The following is a 17,295-nucleotide window of genomic DNA, read 5'->3' on the forward strand; positions in this document are numbered from 1 at the left end:
AAATCGTGGCAGATGTTTTGCAGAAGTCCAGGGTGCACGCCGCCCGTAACATTATAAAATGTTTATAATGCCATATGTGGATTTCAACTGAAAAATACTGCACCTGTCGGGTCTGTACAAACTGTGCTCCATCAAGACATGAGTGTGTGTACAGCACATATATGTCAATACAAACATGCTCAAGGTCACAGCACAAGCAAAAAAAAAAACACTGAGTGATCCTACCTCTATTAAAGAGAAATAAAATTCATTTTGGCTAGAAATTTCTGCTGTGGAATTGTAGCTGTGATCTGCTGGAGCCACATCACAAATTGCATCATAACCTGCATGTGGTACACTGCCAGGTGATTAAAGCTGCAGATTTTTCTGCCTACAAATCCTCAAGGTATTTACCACTTGTAAACTATGCCCAAAAAGGTGCAGCAAAATGCTACAAAGAAATAAAAAAAGTCAGCAAGAGATTTACAAATCCATGGTAAAATCTGCAACCAATGAGCTGCATTTATATGTGGATTTGATGTGAATTTTGATAACGATCTGGATCAGATTTCATCCTTTGCAATGAATTGTAAAAATCTGCAGTATAAACGGACACGCTGCAGATTTACAATCCCAACCACAGGTCAGTTTCAGAGTACAATATTTTTGATGCATCGTGTGGACGATATTTGGCTAAATCACATCCACTTTGCAGGTATTGTAATACAGTGGACTTAGGCTACGTTCACATTTGCGTTGTGCGCCGCAGCGTCGGCGCCGCAACGCACAACGCAAACAAAAACGCAGTTGCGTTTTGAACAAAAAACGCTGCGTTTTGCGCCGCATGCGCCCCCCAAAATCTATACAATGTTTTGCATATTTATTGGAAAACGCATGCGTCGTACAACGCACCACGACGCAAGTACTTGCGTCGTCTGCGTTGTCAATACAAATCAATGGTAAAAAAGGCGCATCGACGACGCAAAAGCGACGCAAACACGACGCATGCGTTTTTTTAAAAGTCAGCGCCGCAAAAAAAATGCAACATGTTGCGTTTGCCGCGCCCTGAAAGGTGCGCCCTAACGCCGCATGCGGCGTACGACGCACCAAAACGCATGACAACGCATGTACATGCGGCGCCATGCGGCCCCAATGTTAAAGATAGGGCCGCACGACGCATGCGTTTTGTTGCGGCGACGACGCTGCGGCGCACAACGCAAATGTGAACGTAGCCTTATACATATCAAATTTATGGGCCAAAAATTTGTTGCTGATCTATATTCTCCAAAACTCATTATTTCACTGCCTGAAAAGGGATATTTTGTTGATGGGATGTACTCATCTTCGGTGTTCAGAAACTAGACTACCAGCTTGTGGGAGAGGTGTGCTCCTAAAGACTGACAGTTTGGTCAAACCGCTGGTCCGAACAGTGAGCTTTGAGGCCTGGTCCAGCCAGCTTTAGATCAGCACTCGCAAGCTTGAAAGCATGGAGTTTGCAAGCGCTGATCTCCTTGTCTACACCAGCCACCTGATACATTGCAGAGGTAGCCAGTTACCTAGGTAACGAAATCCCTTCATTCTTGACAATGGAGAGGATTTTTAATTACAGGCAAATTGCAAACACTTTGCAATTTCACTCATTTTACAACATTAGACAACCCTTTTAAATGCTACAGCTGGAGTCTATATAATGGACTTTTAAGAAGGTCCACAACATCTTTCTACGCCTCTAACACCATCAGTGGAGACGGACCATTACAGATGCACTGAACGTCCCTCGCTCTTTGATTAACCGAACATGAAAAGTAACGCTTGCATTTAGGTGCTGTACTCTACTTAAACAACCATTTCTGAATCCCTATGTTTCCCCCAGTACAATAGTAACACCTATCCTGACCTGCCACTCCAGCGGAGTTGGCACAGGATCGCCCAGGGATAGTGTGACATTGTTATGTCATGCGATCCCTGGGGCCAATAAGCACTAGGTTCACTCTCCCTTCTATGGACATTAATGACATTTTTGGAGGAAGTGAGGGCAGCCGTAGATCTCACTTCCTACGGAAGTATTGATTTGTCCAAAGGAGCGGAGAGTGAAGCCCGCGCTAAATGGCCGCAGGGGTTGCTGGGAAAGCCAGTGACAACACCGCTGGAATGGCGCTGAAGGCAAGTATAGGTGTTATTTTACCGAGGGGAAATATAGTGATTCAGAAGGGGTTGTCTATGTAGTGGACAACCCTTTTTAGGAAGCTGTAATTTACAACAAGTAGTTTAAAGAGGACCTGTCAGCTTTCCTGGCATGTTTATTTTAGGAAACATTAGCATTCCCAATGAGAACTTTTTATTCTACCATACCCTGAAAACGAGGGGTTACCATTCTGTTTGTTTTCTACACTACAGTCCACTCAGACCAACAAACACCAACTGCATCCATCTGACTTTATAGTAGGGTTCACTGGGTTCTAATAAGAGGTTGGTCACTTTGCAGGAGAAAAAAAAAATTGCTGCATCAAATGTGATGGAATCTGTGACGGCGCCTCCAATACAGATGTGAATTGTTCCATCATCTTGATCCCAACCCCCCACGTGCCTCAAACATTTCAGCCTCAATGTTTCTCAGAATTACTTCAAATTTCTCTGAACAGGAGTTGCATCCAACAAATTATTTTAGAAATTTCAGCAGTAAGGGCTATTTCTTGTGCCACATATTGAATCATAAATTCCTGCTTCCCCAGAGGCACCATAACTCTGCCTGGTTCCTTCACAGCTACAGAGCGGAGGCTCCAGCAAGGCAGCTGGATCTCTGTGCACATGTCATGGCTCTACTCTACAGTGTTAGGACAGAACATAATAGTCAGCAGCACAGGAGGCCAGAGAATACATTCTGTACAGTAAAAACACGGCTCGGATGGTTCAGATTGGCACCCGGCAGCATGAGTATAACGAGAGCCTGGCACTGCCCGGACCGAACAAGTGCTGCATGTACATGCCAGGGTTGTAGTGTGTGACGGAGGGGCTGCAGTCTGCCAATACCGAGGAGAAGATGAACTGTACATATTATGACATTAGGATGCCCAAATGATGTTTATAGAAAATGTTGGATGGCATATGCCCGTTTGTGTAGAAAATAAAAATAACACTGCTGCTCAACAGTCTGGAGAAAAACATTTCTGTGTAAATCTGAACTAAGGGAAGGTTCACAACGTGCTAACAAAAGCTTATTATTCTGCATGGGGCTATTTTAGGTCTTACATTGGAAATGCCTGTATGAAGCTAAAGGAATGAGGCAATGGATGGCACATAACAATGGATGGCTTATAAGTGTGCAGAAGCTTGGACACACTTTATGATCATTGTCTGATTCCTGGATTAGCAATGTGCAGAAGTTCTCTTCACCCGCAGGCATGGCCAAGAGAGACTACCGACCAGGTGGTTACAGTGGAGCCTATTATTTGAGTGATTTATAAACGCATACTTCTTTTTCGGTAGGTCATGGAGGAATAGCTTCCTATTGATGCAAATAGGTGGGATCCCCTGTAGAAGATTGCACCACATATACATACACATATAAAAGGTTGTGCCAAAAATGCTGTAAAGAAGGCTTACAAAAATAGAAGTGCTAATAGTTTATTTTTATCCATTAAAAAGCAAAGTGAATGAACAAAAGATAAATCTAATCCAAATCATACTTTGGTGTGACAGCCTCTTGCTTTCAAAATAGCAAGAAGGCGTCAATACTTCTAAGAACACTAGCACATAATTTTTGAAGGAACTTGTCAGGGAGGTTGTTCCAAATATCTTTGAGAACCAACCACAAATCTTCAGTAGATGCAGGTTTTTGCAAATCCTTCTGTAGGTTAGTGTAATCCGAGGCAGGCTGGATGATGTGGAGATCGGGGCTCTGTAGGGACCATATCATCACTGCCAGGACTCACTGTTCTTCTTTACGGTGAAGATTGCTCTTTTAAGATTTTGGCTGTGTGTTTGGTGTCATTATCCTGCTGCAGAAATAATGTAGAGCCAATCAGATGCCGGTGTGCGCAGCGATAAGATGCCCTCCCCACTTCCTCCCTGTATAGTCATCACTATGTACACACGGTTCCTAGCGATGACTATGCAGGAGGAAGTGAGGAGAGCGCCTTATTGTCGCGCACGCCGGAGGGCACTGGAGCAGAAGTCGCCTGCGCAGAAGATCCCTGAATACAGTGCCCATAGAAAGGAGTGCAGGTCGCAGGTGCAGGATTCTGGCTCCAGAACTGATGTGCATGGGAGGTGGGGGTGGTATTATAATGGTGAAGACAGGAGGCAGGGATTTCTTCCAGGCACCGCATGCCCCGGAGCCTGGAAGAAACCATTAGCATAAGGAAATATAAGATTTCCCAACAACAAGACCACTAATATGAGGCATACAGGTAGGTCTAGTGTAACATTTCTATTAGCCGTATGTCCATATTCATAGGCCATAAACATCCCAGGGGGTGACAGATACACTTTAGCACATAAAAATCTTAAAATTTCTATTCTGTATTCTATTCCAGTAAGCGTCACACGGACGGCACATGGATGTCACAGGTATATCATCTGTGTGCGATACGTATTGTCATCCGTGCTGCCAGAAAAAAATAGGCATGTCTATATGTGAAAACGTGGACATGTGCGCAGCCCCACAGATTATAATGGGTGTGCGTGTGTATGTGTCTCCAGTACATGTGAAAATGGACCCCACATGTATCGGAAACCCGAATGTGTGAAGGGGGCCTAAAGAAGAGCGAGGAGTCCTGGAAATGATGATATGGCCCCCACAGAAGCCTGATCTTAACATTGAGTCTGTCTGTAAAGAAACAAAAGGATTTGCCCAACCGACATCCACAGAATATATTTGGTTAGTTCTCCAAGATGATTGCAACAACCTCCATGCCATGTACCTTCAGAAATTGTGTGCAAGTGACCAGTGAGCAAAGTGTGTTCACATCAAATTATCTCATAGATTTCTCATTTGCTCATTCACCTTTTCACTTTGTTAATTGACAAAAAAAACTGTTAACATTTCTATTTTTGAAAGCATTCTTTGCACACCTGCCTAAAACTTGTGCACGGTACTGTAGTTCCGATGAATGAGAAAGGTGCTTCTGATAGCCACACTTTATAAAGACAGGCGACCATTCATAGATAGGGGCACTAGAGAAATGCCTACTGAATCAAAACAGTCATCAACCAAACATGGAGACAAATACTGTGGATTCATAGGACACCTTTTGCATTTTATTTTCCACTGTGGTAAAATGCATGTAGGCAACAGAATACAGATATCGTAAAGGCAGGCAGACAGAAAAATGAGGTTTAAAAAAATATGCCCACTCTTAAAAATGTGGATCTAATATGTGCTATAATATTAGGACACTGTCAGTCCAGAATCGTGAAATTGTCACACAGCCCAGCAAGGTGTATAAATCAGGGGCACATGCAGCATAATCAGCAATCAGAAGAACTTCTTGGAACACTGCTACATTCCACTATATGAACCAGTCACTGTATAATATATAGGTTATCCCACATGTGGTGCAAAAGAGGAGCCGCTGTGCATCACTACCGGAACATATGACTTTCCAGAGCCCCCCAGACGGTAGGAGGCTGCAACTGAGTAATGTATACCAATTCAATGCTGGAAGTGCCCTAACACCTACTCCCAAAACAGCAGCACAACTCCCACACTGTGGACTTTATCCTCAGCATTCTCTGGTCTCCTGGCCAAGTCAACAGTTCAAGTGGAAATTAAATTTTTTTTGCAAGCAGTAATGGTTAGTGTCCATTTGGAGAGAATTCCAGTAATACCAGTATCTGTGAGCCAGCCATATACATTAGACCGCCGTTGGATCACAGCAACCCAATGTCTGGGGCGGTCTTGAACATAAATTGATTCCAAGTGTTAAAGCAAAAACGACCATGTGAGGTTCCCCGTCAGACCACGACAGCTTGTGGCTGCTGCTCCATACACAGAATAAATGGCAGCTAGTAAATAATCAGACCTGTAGCAAAGAATAGGAATTCTCTACAGCCATCAAGAAAATGTTGAAACATTCCCACTTGTAAATGTAGCAATTTATTATAGTACTGCCTCATCCATATACCCAGTACACAGTTCCTATAGGGTAGCACAGTCCTGGGCAAAGTGCAGCCTGTTTGCCACATCCGGCCCTCTGGCAGTTCCAGTGTGGCCAATTGACCAAAACAGCTGAAGGGCTGAAAACAGTCACCTGCTGGCCGCACTATGCCCTCCCCAATCTCTCCAGATATCACCGCTATCTGCTCCTTCTTTCACCAATCAGCGTGTGCGACTGACAGTAGACGAGATAATATCGCTAATTATTTCCACAAAAATGTCCAAACAATAAAGAGAAAAAGGATGGCACTTCAAATACATATATAACCCATATGCGGACTTACATAACTGGCCGCTGAAGAGAACCATACAAACATTTAAAGAAATACCAATGTTTATAATCATAATACACAAATAAGAACATAAAAAAGGCACCAAGACAGTGCAAAGAGTCCAGTAAAGGAGGCCCCCGACCAAAAACCCTTATATAAACCTGTCTCTTGAAATATCCAAAGTAAATTTTTACACCGGACAAATCATTAATGAATAAATAGAATAGCTGTACATTCAGCACAGAATAACAATTGTTCACAACATTAATATGACCATATATCCTTGTAAGGTAATAATAAAACAATAGTAGAAACCCAAATCATCTGTATGTGTCCAGTATTGATATAATTAAATGGCTGTTTATTCAGCTCAAAATAATTGTTCACACCATCAATATGACCATATAACCTGATTATATAGCTGACCAGGGTAATGCAAATCAATAGTAACACATTGCTGACAGTATATGTGTCCTTAAGTCAACATTGGCAGCTAGTTCAGAAGCATGATTACAAAAGATACCAGGATATTACTTAGATGGTATGGACAGACAGTCAATAGGGAAGGCCAGGAGTCCCCCTTCCACCCCGACGTGCGTTTCGCCCAGAGATTCTTCCGGGGGCGTATTGGTGCCTTTTCCTTTTTTAGGTTTCTATTTGTGTATCATGATTACAAACATTGGTATTTTTTTAAATGTTTGTATAGTTCTCTTCAGCGGCCAATTATTATGCAAGTCCCCATAAAGTTATGGGGTAAAGTTATGCAATTTTCTACCTTGTGTTTCTATTTCTCATTTGTAAGGCTATGTGCACACGTTCAGGATTTCTTGCAGAAATTTCCTGAGCAAAACAAGACACTTTCTGCAAGAAATCCGCATGCGTTTTTACCGCGTTTTTGGTGCGTTGTTTTTGCTGATTTTTCCGGAGGTTCCCAATGCAATAATATAGTGGGAAATCCGCAAAAAATCTGCCATATTAATGAACATGCTGCGTTTTTTACCACGATGCGCTGTTTCGCGGAAAAAAAAACCGCATGATGTGCACAAAAATTGCGGAATGCATTCTAAATGATGGGATGCATAATGTATGCTTTTTTCGCGTTTTTATAGCGAAAAATGCAAAAAAAAAAAACGCAAAAAATCTGCAACGTGTGCACACAGCCTAAAATCTCCATTTGCAGAAAGTATCTAAGAACATTCTCCTTTATACAAAGTAGCTAAAATATACATTTGCACAGACATGGCGGATTTGCCTGATTAACCCGATCCACATGTAGCAGAGAAAAATAGGCAAAAAAAATTGGGTATAATGTTGATTTTCAAATCTGCAAGTAAACTATATTGCGGGTTTGTCTTGGATTTTTATCACAAATTTCATCCCTTTAATACTCAGGAGTGAAATACTTGGTGAACATGCCACTGAACAAGTGCTGGCTTTGCTGCAGAATTACTGCAAACTACGGTACTTGCAGAAAAATTCTTCCCACAGCTGAGGGTTTGGACTCCAGTTTGATACTCTCCATCTACTTTTCTGCATTGCTGCAATCTACTACGACAAAAGAATTACCGTACTTGTGTTCCTATTGAGTGTTACCAACACCGGACATGAGTGCAGCAAGGCAAAGTATAAAGTCTGTATATGTTTCATATTACTACATGAGTTTTTCCATTCACAGAAACAGAGAGGAGTTAAAAGGACCCCATTAAATATGGTCATACATTAGGGATTTCTGCAACCATTTTCTGAATGTCCTTCATAGTTTTTCTGTGACAGCTGTGGTCTTAAATGACAATGCCATACAATAAGACGACACTGGACAAACAGTCTGATCATTCTCTGCTGTGATCCATGGTCTGGGCTTCCAGAGATGGGATGCAGATCTCTCATTTGGCATACACTTTCAGAAATAGCACCAGACAGCAACCCCCCCCCCCCCCCCAAAAAAAAGCAACATGAAAGATCAAGTTTTCTATAGTAATCTGCCATCGGTTGGCACCTGTCACACGCTCATTCATTTCACATCCCAAATATCTACCATACAGCCAGGACAAAGGTTTTTTTCCAGTAAACACATGGATCACCTTCCCAGTGGATTTATGACCCAAACACACCGACCTGCACCTATCCTGCCAATATGGGGGGAGTCTTGAAAGGCCCCTGTGTTAGTAGAGGGTGGTGATAAATATATTTACTGGGAAAATACGCAGTGATTTGCAAATAAAAAAGTAAGAAATTTTGTGGAAATAGGTCCTGGTTATTTACATAAAAGACAAGTAGAAGTATAATGCATGAAGACATCATAATACTGTAGTTCTAACCAAGACCTTTGAAATATAGGGTTCAATGTGTTTTGCTAACCTGACAAACATCCCTCAACCTACCAAGAAAGATTTATTTCACTCAAACTTGGTTGAACAAAACAAAATGTAGGTCACATGGAAATGTTAACAGGGGTCAGATGGTCAAATGATCAAAAAATAGGCCAAAGGACATGTATAAAAAAAAGCAAGCAGGACACCATGCAAAGTAATGTTCTTGTATTAGATACAGGCATGACTAGAATCCAAGTGATGCACATTTCTCTAATTTCTGCTTGTGATCGTCAAGAAGACAATAAACATTTCCTTATACACCAACAGTGAGGTTTCAAGGAATTCCATAAGCAACCAGAGAGCTCAGATAATTAATCCCAGGCCGACTGAACTCTGAAATCCAAGCCCACAAGAGTCACAGGGCTGTCACATCTCAGCAGAGCTTTACATGTACTGTCACGCCAAATCAGCTCCTAATCTTCCAAGGTTGTTCTCTGCCTTTATATTAAAAACATCTCTTCCTAATTTTTCATAAAAAAGCTTACAAGTATTGAAGGTTTAGATTGAGTGGCAAGAAAGACACATGCACAAACTACATTTTTTATAGTTGCCCACGATATAGGAAAGTGAAGTCTAACTGCACAAAGAAAACACAAACTAAATCTGTCATTATAAAAGTACTCTCATTTTGTATACTGGTATATCCAGAATATATCACAAATGTCCCTGCATCTCTCTCGAGAACGGACCAAACGTGGAGAGCAGGCTGGAGTTCTCATTCATGAAATTTGGACCACCTCTCCACTGATCGGAGAGCGTGGCAGGGCCCTGCTCTCATGCGGACATGCCATAAATGTATGAAATGGGAAAACCACTTCATAGAAAAACTGATTTGGTTTGTCAAATTTTCTCTTGTACAAATAGGGTTGTCTATAAAATAAACAGAGCAGTTACTTACCCTGCCCAGATCTAGAATTGCTCTGGTCTTTATTGATTGGCTGCAGCAGTCTTGGAGTAACGCCTCTGCTGCAGCCAATCACTGGGCTTAGTGGCAGTGCAGGCTACATGGACAACCGCTCTGAGGACAGTGATTCACAGCAAAGATGTGTTATAGTTGTGACCTCTTTTCTGCAGCTAATAAACAAAGACAGGAGGGGCAGCAGAGGTAGCACTGGAGCCGGGAGGGTGGGTAACAGCTCATTGTATTTTATATCATCACAAGCCTTTATCCTAGGTCTCCAAATATGTCAAGTCAGTCCGAGTGAATAAACACATCGCATGAACTGCTGAGATGTCATATACAACTACTGTCAAATCAGTCTAGACCATGACCATTTCTGTAGTTATTGTAACCTGCACACAGCGTCTTCTACGATTTTGACACATGCCCAGAGGGGTCACAAGCATCCACATACCAACATATACACTTCTATGTCAGGAACATCTGCTACATAAAACTTCCCTGGAAAGGAGAAACTTCAAAGGCTTCTGTGTTACTTTCTAACTGGACAGGTGTTCAACATATTGCAATGGCAGCAGACATAGATCTAGCTACAATTTGGGTTTTGCACAGTTTGGATGGGTTCCGTGAAAAATGCCCACACAGAAAAAACAACAACAGTTTATAAAAAGTTTATTAACCCCTTCACAACATCCGCCGTACATATATGGAGCATGTCGGAAGGAGGTTTGTGGAGCGGGCTCCCCCCATACCCGTAAATGATGGCTGTGTATTACAGCCAGGACCTGCTTCTAACCGTGGGTGGAGTAGTTCTCTGTCCGGGATTGTTAACCTGTTTAGTACTGCTGTCATACAGCACATTTAGTACACGCTGAAGTGCGCGCGTGCGTCATTTTCTCCCCCCATCAGCACGCCCATGATGTGATCGTGGGTCGGCGATGAGTTGTCATGACTGCTGGGAGTCAGCCGATGACCCCTGTGCCTGTCATTATGGAGCTCCTTTGAAATCATGCCTGTGGCCGGACTACAAAGGAGACCGTGATTTCTGCTATATCCAGCACATTGGATAGGACAAGCGATCGGACGATTGTATCTTGAAGTTCCTTTAAGAGGGCTACCAATAACAGTAAAAAGAAGGGGGGGGGGGGGGGGAGTTTGAAACATTTGAAAAAAAACATCTAAAAGTTCAAATCACTCCCCCTTTCCCCCATTGAAAATAAAGATATTAAAAAAGTAAAAAGAAATACACATACCACGTTTTCCCGAATCATAAAAAAAAGACGCACCCCAAATTTTGGGGATGAAAATAGGAAAAACATTTTTAATAAAATAGTTGTGCATATTATAGTCCGCTTTTACGGTAGCTTACGAAGGAGAGAGGTTGCCCCAGGAGGCAGGAAGATGGCAGCAGCAGGAGTAGGACAATGCTTCGGGCCCCGACTGGGAGGAGGGGGTGTTCGGTGGCGAGAGGCTGCGGCAGGCTCCAGGCTTTCAGAAAATGTCAGGAGTTCCAGCACTTCCTATCCTTTTCACTGCAGTGGCCTTTGGGAAAATGGCTGCCAATCTGTGAATGCGCTGTCTACAGCGGCCATTTTCCCGAAGTCCACCGCAGTGAAAAGGATGGGAAGTGTAAGGACTTGCGACATTTTCTGAACACTCGGAGCACGTCGCAGCCTTGCACCACTGAACACCCCCCTCCGCAACATCGCCCTACTCCTGCTGCGACCCTGCTCCATTGCAGCCACCCCCCAGGTAAGCTACATTCAGATTATAAGACGCACCACTATTTTCCACCCAAATTTGGGGGGGTAGGGGTGAATCTTATAATCCAAAAAATACAGTATGAGGCAATGCCGCATTCAGGAAAGTCCAATCAATCAAAATACAAAAACAATTAACCCAATCGGACGAAATTCAAGAACGCCAAAGTCAAGTTTTTTTGGTCGACACAATTCCACAAAAAAGGCTGTAATAAGGGATCAAAAAGACACATCTATCCCAAAATGGTACTAATATGAACATCATCTCATCCTGCAAAAAAGAAGCATCACACAGCTCCACTGGCTGAAAAATAAAAATGTTACAGGTCTCGAAAAAAAAAAAAAAAAAAAGTTTTTTCTCTTTTTTTTTTTTTGCAAACTTCTGATTTTTGTCAGCACTAACTAATATTAAAAAACTGGACATGTTGGGTATCGCCGTAATCGCATTGACAAGAATCATATTACATGGTCATTTTTACCAAAAAAATGTGCAACGTAAAAACAAATTCTACCCCCCCCCCCCCCTCAAAAAAAAAAAAAAGTCAAAATTGCACATTTATTTTTTACAATTTCAACACACTTGGGATTTTTTCACATTTTCCAGTACACTAGGTAGTAAAGTAAATTATGTCAGTCAAAAGTACAACACATAAGACCAGCCCTGATATATCAATGTTGACAGAAAAATAACAGTGTACCATAGCTCTGGGAAGAAGAGGAGGAAAAACGGAAACTTAAAAACAGAAATTGGCCACAGAGTGAAGTGGTTAAAAAAGGCTAAGGCTGTATTCACAAAGGGAAGATTGGGCATATGGTACACAGGCTTTGGCACGATATATAAAATATTACAGGTCGGAGGGGGGGGGTAATAAATGTTGTTATTTTGTCTGTGTGGGCAACTTTCCTTGTGGACAATTTTCTTGTGATCATTCATGGCTGTGGGCATTTTTCGGGGATGGACTAATGTGTCTTATTATTGTCCATTCAGCTTTATAGTGGACTGGATGTGGGACAGACTCAAGTACCTCCCCAGAGCTTAAAGAGATGGAGAAGAAAAAAACATCCTAATAAAAACAAAATAAGGGCTAAGCGTGAGGCCAAACAACTGTGATGCAACCAAAACATGCTGCTTCGTCTGCCTAGGTGTTGTGTCCTGTGTGGTCTTACCCTAGGATAAAGATGGGTAACTGGTTAAAAGAAAGATGCATTACCATTACATAACTAAGCACACAGAAAGATACTCTTGATAGAAGTATTAGCGTTAAAACTACCAACTTCTTACATCACTACCAAAATGTTTAAAAGGAAATTTGCCTCTAGGTTTGGGGCCACTAAACAACCGGATGGTCGTTATGCACCTAGTGGTGCAGTGAAACGAGGTGTGCTGTCCTCGGCTTCTTAGCTCCTGAAGGATTACTAATGTATAAGTCCTTTTACTCCCTAATGAAGAAAGAGCTGGCTGCTGGGGGTTTAGGGAGCCCAATCCTAGTGACAGGTTCCCTTAAACTGTCAATCACCTGCAATGTATTTCTCAGTAATGTCACGAGATTATGACGCAGCAGATTTTTCCGACTGTCAAATTTTAACTTTTCACCAAGAAGGGGGAAAATGTGTCCAGCATTACTTGATGACCATCCCACACAGATCACAGCCAAGCCCTGAAAACTATTTCTACAAAGCTTTTGAACTTTTGATTTGGTCTTTAATGATTTCACAATTGTGGAATTCTTGATAGTAATTCTGTCTAAAAACTTTCATTACTTTTCCTTATCTATGGACTATCATGCTCTACAGTAAAAAGGAATTACTAAGAGAAAAAAAAAAAGAGTGATGCCATACCCAGAAAATGAAATGGCACTCTCAAATAAAATACAACTAAAAACCACATTTTGGTGGAAAAAGCAATCAAGATTGTAACAATTTGCTCCACACAAGACTCCAAAAGTAACTAGTTTATGACCTGAACACTCACAGATGACTGATCCTTTGATCGTGATGTAGCACAGACATGAAACAATAAAAAGTTGACATCAAGTCAGAACCACGTTTAGTATCGCAGATCAAATGTGAACAAGAGCCAGGTTGACCCAGTAACCCTCATTATAACAAAACAGCGGCTCTTTATCCTGGGGGTAAATGATAATTGTAATATGGTATGCGGTGGACTACAAACGAATTTCCCAAAGTCTTCATACAGAGCACATATACAGCAAGAGAGTATCTGCAGTACAAAATAAGCAAAATCTCAAAGCCAGGTGACCACAACTGATATGTACACAGAGCAAACCCCAAATCTGCAGATTAAGCCCGAAGTCGACGGAGCAGAAATCACAACAAGTAAATGTCATTGCGAGCTGTCACTGAATGACTTTACAAAGGTTGCACAACACTCTTGATTGGGTAACCTGTGCTTGACAATGTGTCTACTGTCAAAAACCCAGAGGATGGTGTGGACAGCAGCAAGGCCATGAACACCTGTAATAAAACCGGTCATCGGATGGGCAAATCCTGGCAGTCAAAGCAACTAGATCAACACGTCTTTGAGGGTATCTTTCCATTTAGCAGAGAATCAGACCACTTGGATGTAAGCTGGAAGTTACAACTACTGCTGGTAACTAGAAACAGACAAACTTCTCACAAAAGTGCCCTAACCAGAAAAACCTGCAGTATTTGCATATGTCACTTTTTATACAGATCTCATTAAAAAGTCAACCTAAGGAAATCGTCACTCCATCACTAATGAAACCCAACCCTGCAAATGCTAGAAGACATGTGCTCTCTTGTATCTCCTTTCATTCATTTAGCAGCCAAAACAAACAAGCCCCTCTCTCCTCACACAGACACCCATCATCCTGAATTCTTCACCTGTCAGAAAGCACTTCCTGGGCTGAGGAATAAAGCAATGCACCTGGGTACAGGTGGGGTGCGCGTCTTCCACCAGGCCACCCGTCTATGCCACTGGCATACATGTATATATGTGTATGATAAATATGGACACACCAGAAAGGAAGCAAGCACATGAAGGAGTCCCTGTCCTACTGCCACAGTCATACATGGGCACATGAAGGACTCCCATAACAGCCTGCATTGTCCTACTGCCACAATCACACATGGGCACAAGGGTCTTCTACACTCACACCATCCAGGCCCAATGGCTGATGAAGATAAAGCAGGCACCTTTATAGGGGGATCCATTGACACTCTCAGAGCTGGACTGGACATTATCCGCTGCCGCCGGCCTTTTTAGGCTGCTGAAGTAGCCCCTGGACCTAGAGTAAGCGGCCCTGGGTGAGCGGCCCCCAGGACTAGTGAAGGACCCCGGGGCGCCATCCTTCCTGCTGGAGAAGATGCCACTGAAGAACCTGAGCAGCCTCTTCTCCTGCCCCCTCCGGTCCAGCTCCATCTGCTCGGACAGCTTGTGCAGGTCACTGTTATCCAGGGTCCTGTTCTTGCTCTTGCTCCGCTCCCACCTCTCCAGGTCACACAGGGGGTCAGTCTTGTTCAGCACTTCCCCCACATCCAAGGTGTTCCTCTTGTCGGAGGGGCCCGGGTCTCCGGCCAGCACTGCTGCCTCCCTGCTCTGCTCTGCCCCCTGCTGGCTGAGGCAGCTGGAGCTGCTGTGGTGCTTCTCCCTGGTCAGGCTCCGGATCCGCAGCATTTCTCCATTCCAGTGTCTGAAGCTGAAGCTTCTCCTGAGCAGGCTGGGGTGTCTGCGGTCCCAGGCCCCCTCCGCCGCGGGTTTACATGGGGCTGCTGAGCCCGGTGCAGCCGGAGGGGCCTCTGGCTCCTTGTAATCCTGGGGGGCAGCAGCTGGAGGGCTGGGGTCCCATGGAGACTCCAGCACCGGCGATACCCGCTCCAGCGCAGCATCCCCGGGGCTCTGGTCCTTCCTGGGCTCCCCCCGGGTGACCCGGAGCCGCCCCAGCTCCAGCTGCCCGGTGCTGCGGGTCCTGAAATTCCGGAGCCCCTGCTGCGGCGGGGGGAAGGTGTCCTGCTCCTCCGCGCCTTCCTCCTCCTCCGGGCACCTCTCCAGCCGCGGCTCCTCCAGCTGCTCCTTCTTCACCAGAGTCAGGGAGATCCGGTACACCGTTTTCCTTTGCGGGGTTCCCCGCTCCATCTGGGGGGGCGCAGGGTCCAGTAAATACATGGCCGCTTAGGTGAGAGCGCCCCCCAGCGCGGGGGCAGGGTCGCCGCAGAACACTGGGGGTGCAGGGGCGCCTCACCCCCTCCTCTGGCCGCTGCTCGCCGCTCCACGCTGCCGGCTGGACCCCGGCGGGGGCAGCGCTGACGGGAACGACATGAGGAGACCGGGAGAGCAGCGAGCGGAGCCCGCAGGAAACTGACAGAGCGAGGTGCAGACCCGGAGCCTGCGAATAGGAGGGCACAGGGGAGGGGAGACGGGCGGGGGAGCGGCGAGGAGGAGGCGGGAGGAGAGGCCGGAGCTACAGGCAGACACGGCCTCCTGTACAGCTGCAGCCGTACCACACACTGCAGCCGGTGTAACGCCGCAGCCAGCTCCCGGCCCTAGGAACAGAGGAGCCCGCCGCATAGCAACCAATCACAGCGCGCCTCTCATCCTCTCACCTGCAGCCAAGCACAACTAAGCTAGGATGTAACCAGTTGCTATGGGCAACGGCTCCAGTCATAGCCCCACACTCAGGTGGTTTGTGCTGACAGGCCTCCCTGCCATCCAGTCATAGCCCCACAATCACGTGGCCTGCGACTACCTGGCTGACAGGCCTCCCCACCTCCCGTCATAGCCCCACACTCAGGTGGTCTGTGCTGACAGACCTCCCTCCCTGCCATCCAGTCATAGCCCCACAATCAGGTGGCCTGTGACTCCCTGGCTGACAGGCCTCCCGGCCATCCAGTCATAGCCCCACACTCAGGTGGCCTGCGACTACCTGGCTGACAGGCCTCCCCACCTCCCGTCATAGCCCCACACTCAGGTGGTCTGTGCTGACAGGCCTCCCTCCCTGCCATCCAGTCATAGCCCCACAATCAGGTGGCCTGTGACTCCCTGGCTGACAGGCCTCCCGGCCATCCAGTCATAGCCCCACACTCAGGTGGCCTGCGACTACCTGGCTGACAGGCCTCCCCACCTCCCGTCATAGCCCCACACTCAGGTGGTCTGTGCTGACAGGCCTCCCTCCCTGCCATCCAGTCATAGCCCCACAATCAGGTGGCCTGTGACTCCCTGGCTGACAGGCCTCCCGGCCATCCAGTCATAGCCCCACACTCAGGTGGCCTGCGACTACCTGGCTGACAGGCCTCCCCACCTCCCGTCATAGCCCCACACTCAGGTGGCCTGTGACTACCTGGCTGACAGGCCTCCCCGCCTCCAGACACAGCCCCACACTCAGGTGGCCTGTGACTACCTGGCTGACAGGCCTCCCCGCCATCCAGTCATAGCCCCACACTCAGGTGGTCTGTGACTACCTGGCTGACTGGCCTCCCCGCCATCCAGTCATAGCCCCACACTCAGGTGGTCTGTGACTACCTGGCTGACAGGCCTCCCTGCCTCCAGTCATAGCCCCACACTCAGGTGATCTGTGACTACCTGGCTGACAGGCCCCCCCGCCATCCAGTCATAGCCACACACTCAGGTGGTCTGTGACTACCTGGCTTACAGGCCTCCCCGCCTCCAGACACAGCCCCACACTCAGGTGGCCTGTGACTACCTGGCTGACAGGCCTCCTCGCCATCCAGCTGGCCACACAGCGCTACACCCTATGTGGCGCTATTCTAAATAAAGGATCCATTGCAAAACACATTCCTGTAAAACAGACACAGTATCGGAATAATACTGCTGCCCAAACTGGTCACAATTCTAGTCATGAAAACAACCAATGGC

The 17,295-nt window shown here is 45.6% G+C and overlaps 1 protein-coding gene across 8 annotated transcripts in view; it reads right to left on the reverse strand.

Annotated features, from left to right (window-relative positions):
• AGAP1 (ArfGAP with GTPase domain, ankyrin repeat and PH domain 1) overlaps positions 1-17,295 on the reverse strand; it is a 450,161-nt gene that overhangs the window by 248,569 nt on the left and 184,297 nt on the right. For 2 of the 8 annotated variants that reach the window (XM_077272357.1, XM_077272356.1), the window contains exon 1: positions 14,619-15,944. The exons of 4 other annotated variants lie outside the window; for them this stretch is intronic. In XM_077272357.1, coding sequence (XP_077128472.1) covers positions 14,619-15,588 — 970 coding nt within the window. In that variant the 5' untranslated portion in view covers positions 15,589-15,944. Of the gene's footprint in view, positions 1-14,618; positions 15,948-17,295 lie in introns of those variants that run through there. 2 more of the 8 variants (XM_077272354.1, XM_077272355.1) reach the window with 2 other exon arrangements.

The sequence above is a fragment of the Ranitomeya variabilis genome, chromosome 7 (genome assembly GCF_051348905.1).
Source record: "Ranitomeya variabilis isolate aRanVar5 chromosome 7, aRanVar5.hap1, whole genome shotgun sequence".
Classification (NCBI taxonomy): domain Eukaryota; kingdom Metazoa; phylum Chordata; class Amphibia; order Anura; family Dendrobatidae; genus Ranitomeya; species Ranitomeya variabilis.